The sequence below is a fragment of the Nycticebus coucang genome, chromosome 7 (assembly GCF_027406575.1).
Source record: "Nycticebus coucang isolate mNycCou1 chromosome 7, mNycCou1.pri, whole genome shotgun sequence".
Classification (NCBI taxonomy): Eukaryota; Metazoa; Chordata; class Mammalia; order Primates; family Lorisidae; genus Nycticebus; species Nycticebus coucang.
The window spans coordinates 109,038,659-109,051,289 of record NC_069786.1 but is presented as its reverse complement, the minus strand read 5'-3'; the positions used below and the strand labels follow the sequence as shown (position 1 = coordinate 109,051,289).

Here is a 12,631-nt window from a genome sequence, read left to right as displayed (position 1 = left end):
CTATTGAACTTTAATAAAAAAGTAATAGATTCAAAATAATTGCCAACTAGAAATGAAATAATGGGGACAAACAAAAATTTATGAACAGTAAGCGTGTTACATATAAAAAATACTGATGTGCTACAAAAGGGCAAGTGTCTGTTTGTAGTTAAAAGGACACTTTGCATCTTATTACTCACATTAACAGGACAAATAACAGTCCTTATCCTGTAGTGCTGTGAAAATTGAAGGAGATGGCATGTGTAAAGCACTGAGTCTCCTGAGCAGAACGTAGAAAGTGCTCACGAAACTTTATAGGACATGGTGAAGTTGGTGATGTCCATGATGGTCTCTAGATGGGATTGTGCAGCATGGTGGAATCCTCCAAGTCTAAGATAAGCATTTAAGTACAAAGTATAAAACAGAGTGAGAGAAGTTAACCAACTTGGCCGAGGAATGACACAACTAACGACAGTGTAAGAATTAACGTTCTGATAGGTCTCCTGCCAGAATGATGTGGTCTGTGAGTATGCTTCTATTGGTATTTATATGATGTACGGATTTAGGACTACAGATACAGGAATTTACAATGATCCCATTAAATATTATATTTTTAATTTTGGATCATCATTTCATCTTGTAAGTTCTTTTTTAAATGAATGGTTATCCTTCATAACAGTATTGGCAATCCCTTGCAGATTTTTGTCATTTGCAAATATGGTAAGCATATTTCAAATGTTCTATCCAATTCAGTGATTAAAAGGTCAAATATGATAGATGTGTATAGAGGCCTTCGGCACACATCTAGATCCAACACATCAATCTGGGCCAGCTAGCACATCTATCTTTTCATCAAATGTTCCAGTAATGTGCCAGTTGTCAACCAATACACATAACTATTTCAGATCTCATCAGTATTTTCCAAAAGGATATAATGAAAGACATGGTAACATTCTTTCTGATACCAAAATCCTTTACATGAACTGCAAATACGTGGAAAAATATGCTGTAAAATTAGTAATATTTTCTTAACATGTATTTTCATTTAAAAATGTGCTCATCTCTACGTGGACCAGCAAAAAATATCCCATAAAGCAGAATAGTTAACTATATTTTGAATTTTGGTATGTCTGCATGATGCAAAGCAAACCTACCAAAAATGTTAAAATCATAGTTATTTAATGTCACCAAAAAATGTTTATAATAAAAACATAAAGTGAAAATTATGATAGGTTCAAAATGACATTATTATTATTTTAAAGCTATTATAAAATGACTACCATCAGAAAGCAAAGGTTATGAATTATTCTTAGATTTTTCTTTTACGTTTACTTTCATTTTATGATATTTCTAATTTGAACACATATGAGGAATAAAATCTAGCAAATGCATCTCAATATTTAATATTTAATAGTAATAGGTCAGGGAAGTCATTCAGAGGTGGTATATTGAAAGAAGCAAGTAAGTGAGTAATCCATTAGGTCACAAGGTATCAGAGTAAGAGATACTCCAGAAAGGAAACAGAAGAGCCTTCGGTGAGGGATGGACCTTGTATGGTGGAAGAACAGATGAGAGCAGGAGGAGTAAACCAGGAAAGACACGTGACAGATTGGGGTGCCGAGGCATCAGGAGAGGGCTGACTATTGAAGGCCCCTGAAGACAGGGTGAGGACTTCACCATTTACTACGAGAGAGAAGGGAATGTAGGTCATCTGACACGGTCTCCCTAGGAAAATCACTCTGGCTGATCCATTCAGAAGAAATTGCAAAGGGCCAGGGCAGAAGCTAGGCGGCCAGTTCCAATGTTAACACATTAATCCAAGCATGAGGTGCTAGTGGTTTGTCTTACAATAATCATGTTGCAGGTGGTGAGACGTTACTGGGCCCTAGAGATATTTTGAAGTTAAAGACAACTAGCTATGTTAACAAATTTGTATCTGGCTGTAGGAGAAAATAAAATGAGAGCCGAAGGTAGCTATAAAAGTTTTGGCATGAGCTTCTGAAAGGATTGAGCTACCATTGACCAAGATGGGGAAAACTATACAGAGATAGTGTTTTGGTGGGGTGGAAAGATCAATTTTTGCACATAAATTTTCAGATGTCTGCTAATCATACAGGTAGAGAGATGTTTTGTGAGCAGTTGGAAGCATAAGCTTGCATTCCACAGGGTCTGGACGAGGTACAGAACTTGGAAAGTGTCATGCTATTAGGGTTATAGGAAAATATATAGAAAGAGTACTCTCTGAAGGAAGCTCCTAGATGCCCTTGGTGGCCATAGTAGGTTCACAGTAAGTGCTCACTATTTTCATTGTTTTTAGTTACAGACAACAGGCATGTATTAATATATTCTTTACGTTTTCAGGTAAGGTTTTTCAGTTCAAATGTCTTATTTATATAATGTGTTCAAAAATACATTTTACATTAATTGGAGCTAATTCTGTTCCATACAAGGTGGAATTCCTGTATTCTACTCCATACTAACAGCTATAAACAGGGATAATTAATGCTTGTTAAGTGCTTGGTTTGGAACAAGTTTTTGGCAGCATCGTATGTAAAAGCTTTTAGTTTTTCAGGAAAAATTTAATATTTCCTTATAATTTTGAGTGATTTCGTGTTATTAATAGGATAACTTTTCCTAAAAGCATTTGGAAGCATTAGCATTATTCTCTTGCTTGTTCATTTCTATTAGTTTTAGTAGCCTAAAAAGATTTTGAAGGTATGTTGGGAAGAGAAGTGTAGAATAGCATTGCAGCAGATAATTTTCACTCAATGAGAAGTACAATTTCTTTAGTCAGTCTGCTCCGATTTATTTATTTTTTGGCATGATATGTATTAAATTACTTCTAAACTATTAGTCATATTGTAATCACATGAGCCTGTACATAATAGCTATAATCAACACTCGTAGCTCTAAATTGATGATGATCAGTTTTCCTTTTGATTGTGAAATTTGTGTTGATCTGGCCATTCTTGGTAAGTCTGCATGTAAGAACAGATCTATTCAACATGCTAATGTGGGGCAAAGTGGAGCAGCTGGCTGCTTCACTCATGGTGAAGAAGCTTTGAAAAATGGCACTCTCATGGGTTTCTCCGTCCCTCCTGTCCAGCTTTCTATTTGTACCTGGAGTTTCCGCTATTGTCACTTTTTCTGTGGATTGATCTGTATTTCCACAAGGCCCCAGAAAAAATAAAAAATTTCCAAACTAGGCTTAGTCTCTTCAGACCTTTGCACAATTCTATAAGGCAAACTAATTGGCCTGTCCACGAGTCCTATCTGAAATCCTGTCTGAGGTGGAGCTGGGATATGGTGTGCTCTGGAAGTCATAGATTAGCAGAAGGGAGCGGAGCCTCTGTCAGAAGGGTGAATAGAAGTGTTTCAGATTAAATTTAGAATATTTTACAATTCTGTTCAAAATTAATCTTGATCAGTGTGTGGGTATATGTGCTGTTCTTAATCTTCAGACTATAGATTTCTTGATAATGTGATGGTGCTTGTAGAAAAATCAACTTTAACAAAGCTGATAATACCTATTTCTTCTTCATTATTAGTGATTACTTAAAATATTTTGGTTGACTAAGTCCTGATTTAATTAGGACTGTGAGATGAAAATTTCCAGTTGTATTTTTTTTTAAATTTTTAACTTCATCTTCCTAGCAAGTAAAAATACTTACCCAGTTTTTTTCTATCAGAATGTATAAAAGTTAAGTGCTTCACTTAATAATTAACATTTGAATTACAACTGGAATAAAAAGTAAAGTTAATTTACATAAAAAAGTTTGGGTATGAATAAACATATAACCATGAGAACTGACAAGTAATAATAAAGGAAATATTAACTTCTGATGGGGAAGAACTATTCCACATTACATAATACCATCAATGCCTACAAATATATCATTTGCTGACATTATATTGAAAATACTATTATATGGGTGGTTTATAATAATTCCATTTTGAAAATCACAGCTATGTATATTTTAGTTCTGTTGGTAAAATAAAATGCAATTGATGAAAATATGTTCACAAATAGAGGAGTAACACTGGGACTGAGGGGACTGCTAGATTTTTATCTTGTCTGAACATTTATTTATGAAGAACCCAATCAGATTTACTACTTAAAGTAGGGGTATGTCCATGATGCTAACAGAATTTGGCAGTATATGCCAAGCCATTATCTCTTACGTTCTCTATCATCTTAGAACCATCACTGTCAGAATCCCTGGAACTGCTTTTTTAAGATATGACTCAACATCGTCAGTCATCAGAGAAATGCAAATCAAAACTACAATGAGATATCTCTTCACCCAGTTAAAACGGCCTTTATCAAAAGGCAGCAATAATGAATACTGGTGAGGATGTGCACACTGTTGCTGGGAATGTAAATTAGTGCAACCATGATAGAGAACAGTGTGGTGGTTCCTCATAAAAACTAAAAATAGAGCTACCACATGACCCAGCAATCCAACTGCTAGTCTTATAGTTAGCAGAAGGGAATTCAGTGTATTGTAGAGATACTGCATACCCGTGTTTACTGCAGCAGTATTGACAACAGCCAAGATTTGGAATCAACCCAAGTGTCTATAAATGGCAGAATGGACAAAGAAATTGTGGAACACGTACACAAAGGAATATTGTATACATGATGGAGAATGGACTCCTGCCATTTGTAACACCTTGGTGGAACTGGAGAATACGATGCTATGTGAAATAAGCCAAGCATAGAAAGACAAATCTCATGTGTTCTCAGTAATATGTGGGAGCTAAATATTAAAAACAATCGATCTCATGGAGAGAGGGAGTGGAATGAAGGTTATTAGAGACTAACTAGGAAGAAAAGCAGAAGTAGGAAATGAAGTGGGGGTGGTGAATGGATGCAAGTTACAGCTAGTCAGGTAGAATGAGCAATATTTGTTCATTTAGCACAGCAAAATAATCAGTAATGTTAGGGTATACCTTAATAACTATAATCCATAATGTTAGGGTATACTTTAATAACTAAAAGAGTAAAATTAGAATATCCCTAACACAAAGAAATCAAAAATGCCTAAGGCGATGGATACGTCATTTAGCCCGATCTGATTAATTCACATTGAATATCTGTATCAAAAAATCACATATCCTATAATGATACACAACTCTATGTACCCATAATAATTAAAAGTAAAAAGAGGCGGAGTGTGGTAGCTCATGCCTATAATCATAGCGGTCTGTGAGGCTGAGATGGATGGATTACTTGAGCTTAGGAGTTCGAGACGAGCCTGAGCAAAAGTGAGAACTGAGCTCTACTAAAAATTGAAAAACTGATGTAGGAGAATTTCTTGAGTCCAGGAGTTCAGGGTTTCTGTGAGCTATGAGGATGTCATGGCACTCTTCCCAGGGCAACAGAGGGAGACTCTGTCTCAAATAAATAAATAAAATAAAAATATTAATTTCTGTACCTCACCCCAAACTATAAAGTTAGCATCCTGTACAAGCTACTCCAGTGTCAACACTAACTTTTGGAAACCATGACTTGAATGAAACCAGTTTCTACCCTACAAGTCAAAACATATTATTTTAGTGCTAAAAATCCTGGGCCAACTCTATAACACCTACAGAGGAAACTGTTTCAGACACTTTGTAAACTCCCACTCTAGCTTCAAATACTCACACAAACTGTACTCCAAAGACCCTAAATTAGTCATTTTGGCTCCACAGGGTGGTATTTATCCATGATTCTGTGCCATTGCTGTAATCACGGAACCTGACACTCTCCTTACCTCCCCTGTTTTACTAGACAAACGACCTGGTTAGGCACACCCGAAATGAGGAGCTTTTTCAGATCTTTCCCTTCCATTTTATACATAACTATATTTAAGAAGACATTCTGGGTTTAATAATTACTTGCTTATTTCCTAGACCCTATAACTTCTATGGGCAAGGCACTGACTGATGCATCTTTTTATTCTCCCCACTAAGAAGAGGGACTGGTTTAGCATAGACTCTCAGGAAACGTTCCACTTCCCTATTTTGAAATATGTGGTCATAAAAAAGATATTATTATCTCACTTCTTTCCCTAGTAAAAGTAGTTTTAAGAGGTCAGTCCTCCCACTTTTTAAAAAGACTGAAAGAAGAATCCAAGGATTTAACTGCATTGCCTTTTGCTAGAGGCAGTTTGTGGATATAATCTTTTATGGTCACCAATGATTTCATATTTTGTAACTTTTCAACTGTCCTGGCGTATTACTTGCAGAAAGTATTATAGAAGTAGACACTGAATCCCATCTCTGTCAGGCAGTCACACAAACAGGCAAACCTTCCAGCACAAATTTATGGCTCTTAAAAATATAAAAGCAGTTCAAGGACTGTAGTTTCTACAAGAGAATCTATAGGCTACATTTTTAGTCACATCTGCTGGACCAGCATAAAGATGAACTTCGTCACGCTTGCTGGTGTCCATGATGAATAATGCATTGTCAAAGCAGAAGGGTTGCCGGTGAATTAAAATAATGCTGATGCAGAATAATCAGCATTTATTTCAAAAGATCAAAATAGTAACTAAAGTAACAGAAATGGTTGTTTAAAAATTTTGTGTTTCTTATTTCATCTCCTTGAGTTAGAAAAACAGGAAATATTAATTTAGTGAATTCTACTACCATCTGTGAAAGTGTTAGATCTCTCATTTTTTAAGTGAAAAAGTGGCATATTTTTCATGCAGCTTTCAAATAAGTATTGCAATAAACAATGGAAAAACCATGTTGTAGGTTGAGACCTAGAAATGGGCAGGTTTGTACAGCACCAGCCAACGTCCCAAACACTGCTCCCTTTACATATATTCTAGTAGCTCACCGATTTCTCTTTTTGAGGTCCTCATTAGAAACATGCCTCTGGGACAGCCAGTTTATAAAATGAATTCATGCTAAAATACTAGTGCTACATGAGGTCTCTTTTCACATGAAGTCAGAGAACCTGAGAACACAGGGCAGAAAAAAAGTCCTAATAAGATATTAGGCTGTTGTTAAATTATTTGCTGGAAGGAGACAGACAAAGGGCCTTTTAGAGACCGTACTTACCCTCTCCACTGAGATGGCCCACGGTGATCTACTGTCACAGCACATGGATAAATCACTGTGCAGGCTCCATAAGGGACGTAGCCAACTTATAAGCCGCTAGGCATTATCTGAGAAGGGTCGAGCTCAACCTACCTTGTCCACGTCCTTTGTCTTGGATTATAGGTCTGGGAAAAATCTAGATTTCTTTGCTTTACCCACAAGAGTGACCATTAGATACAGAGTAATCAAAACCTTTTCCCCTCTAGTTAATATGGAACTATTAATAATTCTAAACCTTTTTATAGTAGTAACTATACCTGCTTCAGTTCAACGTTTTATCTCCATTATTTAACATAGTACCTAATACATAAAATGAAGTTACTTATGAAATAATTATGAATAGATGGGGGAAAGGAAGGCAGGAAGGAACGTTTTCAGGACATTTTGTTGTTTTTCCTATGCTAGACAGGTAATCTCTATGAAAACCTTTTATATGCCACTTGATCTCTTTGACACTTATGGGCAGCAGAAATAGTGGGGGCAAAAAGTTGAAAACATGTTGTGAAACATTTTTATTTATTTATTTATTTTTATTGTTAAATCATAGCTGTGTATGTTAGTGCAATCAAGGGGTACAATGTGCTGGTTTCATATACAACCTGAAATATTCTCATCAAACTGTTCAACATAGCCTTCATGGTGTGAAACATTTTTAACCAAAATATTACATTCAACTGTACTTCCCAGTTATCTGTAAGCATCAAATGAAGGTTTTAGATGTAAATGCCTTAATTCTAAAATATCTCTGATTAAATGTTTTGGTCAGGTAATTCTGACACTTAGTTGTTCATGGACCACAAGTAGTACAAACAGTGTTAACACAAATGTCCTTTATTACACTATTCTGAAGATCAAAGGTGAACTAAGTACCTGGGTAGATTCCTAGAGAGTGTGAAGTCATTTTATAAACTGCCTCTTCCACAAGTATGTTTTGTGTAGGGAAGCATATTCAGTTCAAGATACTCCAGGGCATTCTGGTAATAGAATTCTGAAATACAGGGCCCAAGTGATCATCTCCTGTTAGTCTCCAATGGGAGAGGAAAATCCAAAAAGATAAGAGTGGCTAGTGTCTTCCTTTTATAGCAGTAACAGATGTCTATTTTTTAAGTACAGATAAAAATGGAAACTACTTAACAAAATCTCTAACAGCAAGTAGACAGTCAAGGTTAAATTACTTAACCTTGTGTGTGTGTGTGTGTGTGTGTGTGTGTGTGTGTGTGTGTGTGTGTACTATACCCCTTGTTGTCAAATATGTGGACTTAGCTCTGATACCTTAATCTGAATCTCAGACCAGGTTTCTGGGTGGTAAATTGAAATTTCAAGAATAAGAAATTAAAGAACTTAGCCCAATAGGAGAGAAATATTGAGAATATTAAAATATCTAATTTTACCTATTTTACTTAGTTTTTTTTTCTTTCTGTATTTTTTGTAGTTAAACAGCATTCTTTTACAAAGAATAAAGCCAAAGACAATTTAAAAAGTCATAGATAAACTGGTAGTTCAACATCTGCTTTAGATTTCATCAATTAACAAAACACTCACTGGGTTGATTTCAGAAGGTTTTAACACATCTAAGAAAATTTGTTAGCCTTCGTTTGCTTTCTCATAAAAAGTTCGTACTCCAAAAAAAGTTTTCACTGCTTCCTATTGTGTCTCACAGTCCTTTCTAATTTCCGCTGGGATAAATCAATTTAGATATATTAGCTTTGTACAAAAGAACTCCAGTAAATTTTTAATAATAATTATCATTATCACTGATTAAAGTTATATTATTCGGGCCAGATGGAGTCCTTTTCCTGGCAGCTACAATGAGCTTGCATTATGTTGTTATAATGTGTTTGGATCTAAATAAACAGATGGCAGCGTCGACAGGATATTATACACTGATGATGTCAGCAGCAGCGCTCCACAAACAGATTTCTTTAAATAAACTCTGTTGGAATAAGGATTCCGTACTTTTAAGAGAAGACTGGAATTGAGCCTAAGTATTTATTAACTTGGAAATGGTACCGTTCACTTCCAGAGGGTAGACCATCAGACTGGTTGAGGTTCTGCCAGAGAAAGCGTGTTTGCTGACTGTGTGTCTTGACCAGGCAAGCATCTCATGTTATCAGCTCCCTCGGTGGCACCGGAGGGTAGAAAACCCTCCAAGTTATAAGGACTTCAAAGTCGAGGAGTTAAAAATTGTGGGTCAAGGGAAGGTAAACATTTGATGAAAACACTATTTGGTAACATTTACAATAAGTTCACTTTGCTGAACAACTGTTTAAGATTCCCGTTTACAATTCATATTAGAAAATTGACAGAAAAGGTTTAGTAAAAAGCATATGATGGAAAACTTTTAGTCTTTAATAGATTTTCGTGTCAATTTTCCATTCTAAAAACGAGCCATGTGCCTACAGAACTTAGAATGAACCTATGGAATTTAGAAATAAGACTCAAATAAAGTCATTTTACATGAATCCTTGGAGGTAACATTCTTGATTTTGATTCCTGAAGGGAATTTCTCTCTGGACAACTACATAGTTTAGGCAAATACCCATAGTAGTTGAAGATGCCAATCTAGACAATTAAATCTAATACTTGAAAATGCAAATAATATAAAACAAATTCAGAGGTGTGTGTTAAATGATTGAAATGAAGCTTTCAAAATGCAGCTTTTCTAAATGCATGAATTTCCCTTTTATTCTGATAACTTGTCAGGTGTTTGTAAGAATATATTCATGTTTTCACACACTTCAACTTTTTCTAACTACTGTCTTGATTTGTAATATCTGTCAGTATCAGTAAGCTGTGATCTTAGAAATCGTATCAAGTAGATAGACCAGGGGATTAACAAACAATGTATAGGAGTCAAAGTGAACCTTTATTGATTTCTAACCTTCTGAGAAAACTCTTGTACCGTTTACTTCCTTTTGATACAAATGATGAGAAGATTTGAATACGAAATTACATTTTAGCTGCATATATACTGTATGCTCAGTTTTTCCTACGTAACTGGGCATTTTACGGGCTATATTTCAACTGTAACATAAAAGTTATCATAAAAGAGCATTTCCTTTGAGGGCTCACTCCTAGTTGAGGAGGGAAAGACATATAATGTGTGTGTCTTTTTTTCTTTTCCTGTTCTGCAGGTGGACGTTGCCACAAGTCTTGTACTGGCCGATGCTGGGGACCCACAGAAAGTCATTGCCAGACTTGTAAGTGTTCAACAGTGAGAATGTATAGATTTGACATAGTCAAGAACTTTCATAATTGATGCTTTTTTCACTTCTGAAACCTAAGCGTGAGCTTTTGTCGTAGATTTGCTTCTATCCCCATACACTGCCTACCTGTGTTGCTTTCAGGTGAAATGTAATGTATAGATCACTGTTTGTACTTCTTGGTGGTTTCCAGGTTAAGGACACAAACAGCACATCTCTGGTGGTATTAGTTACAACTTCAGAGTCTGTGCATGTGTAGAAGTAGGAAATCCAAATGTGTGCAAAATGGTAATAACTCAAATTTAGGTGAACTGGCTATCTTAGTATTTTTCCCAAGTAGTTATATCCCTATTCATGCATTAGGAAAAAAAAAAAAAAAAGCAAGAAAGAAAATGTTTTTTGTGTTGTTGCAGTTTGGCCGGGGCTGGGTTTGAACCGGCCATCCTCGGCATATAGGGCCGGTGCCCTGCTCCCTGAGCCACAGGTGCCACCCTGTAAGAAAGAAAATGAAGGGCCCTGTGTACACATCATATTCCAGGCACCGTTCTAAGAACAGGGATGCAAACTATGTGAATTATGGCTATAGATTCACTACCCATATTATAGGTATATATGCACTACACATTGACAAGGAATATTGCCCTTAATGTATATTTTTTCTTGGATTAGTCATTAACTTTATATCTTTATAAAGATATCATCAATGCTACGACATCTAATAACAAATTATATTGAGTATAAGGGCAGATGTAAAATTTTTTAACATCCTTAAAGTCAGATGATACTCAGACCAGCTTTGAAGTTTCACTTGTCTTAGGTTTTTAAACAATGAAAAAAAAAATGCTCTATACAAATGGGAACACGTGTTTTTCTTCCTATAATACAGATAGCTGAAATATATGGACAACACTGTGTTGGCAATGTCGCCTGTATTTCTTTATTAGCTTAGAAGACTCAGAAAACATTAGTGAAGATTTGGACATGAGAACATCAGGTATTGTGGAAAGCTGTGAGACTATTGTATGAAGGCTCAGTGTAATTTATCTCAGTCCGTTATATTTGTTAGACTCCGTTGTAGTAAAGAAATACAAAAAGAATTTTTGTGAACCACCAGAGACTAAAGTATAGGAAAGGCGTATTTCCTAGTAAATGATTTCTTATATTTATTTTTTTAATTCTAGGGAATTTTCCTATTCAAAATCGATATAATAGAAAAATATATAAAGATACAAAGTGTCTTCTGACCCAATTCCCACCTTTATTCCTCAATCACTCATAGGCAACGGATATTATATTATATTATTGATCAGTTCCAAAGATAATGTATGCATACCCAAGGAGGTATATATATATGAATACTCACACATTTTCATCCAAATATTTGCATGTTTTGTATATTGCACTGCAACCTGATTTTGTTTTCAATCCGTGCATGTGTACATGAACTATTTGTAGTATTGATTTCTGGAAGAGGAATTAGTAAGGTCATGGATATGCTTGGAATTTGATCTAGATCACCCCATGGAGATGTTGCTCTCTGTAGAGGTTATAACAGGCATCTCTGCCTGGAGTAATATATATATAAATGCCTACTTCCCCCCGCCCCCATTTCCTTGATAAAGTGGTTCATTCTCAAACTTTTGGGTCTTTGTCAAGGGTTAGATGAAAAATGGTATCTCAGTGTAGATTTAAATTAAGTTATTTAATAGAACAGTGCTTTATGGCAGAAATGTTTTGACAAGAATTTTAAATAGGATTCTAAAGTAAGATTAGATTACTGTGTGAAATTCATTCATTACAACATTTGGAGACAAGGTTTTAATAGCAAAGAAGTCAAAACCGAGTCATTCTTCTGTGAATGGGGACATCGTAAGATTCACTGCCATTGTGTTGTTCCTCTGGTACCAGATCCCAAATCAGAATGACTTCCTCCTCCAGCCTTTCAGTATTCTCACGTCATTGCCTCTTACAATGAAATATAGTTGCAGGGTCTATAGTTGAATTTAGCAGGCAGAAAGAAATGGGTCTACGCCATCTTTTCCAGATCAAAAGTTTCCTATAGTACTTTCGGTAATGCCATTAATAAAATCAAACTTATTTTAACTGTTAATTTCGTCTTTGTCTAATTGTGTAGAATCCAAAGTGCAGTAGTATAGTTAGATTTCATATACAGATGCTTCGTCAGCTCTCCACATATGTGGTTTCCACGTGGTGGGTTCAACCAACTGCAGATCAAAAATATTCAGGAAAAAACATAATGAACAATGTCAATACAACAACAAGAAAAATACAAAATGATATAGTATAACAACTATTTTCATTGCATTTGCATTGTATTAGATAGCGTCTACAATCTA

General features: G+C 35.5%; 1 protein-coding gene across 1 annotated transcript in view; it reads left to right on the top strand.

Annotated features, from left to right (window-relative positions):
- The window catches only part of ERBB4 (erb-b2 receptor tyrosine kinase 4), a 1,129,145-nt gene that overhangs the window by 783,811 nt on the left and 332,703 nt on the right, over positions 1-12,631 (top strand). Inside the window, exon 5 of the mRNA XM_053597917.1 lies at positions 10,206-10,271. Coding sequence (XP_053453892.1) covers positions 10,206-10,271 — 66 coding nt within the window. The remainder of the gene's footprint in view (positions 1-10,205; positions 10,272-12,631) is intronic.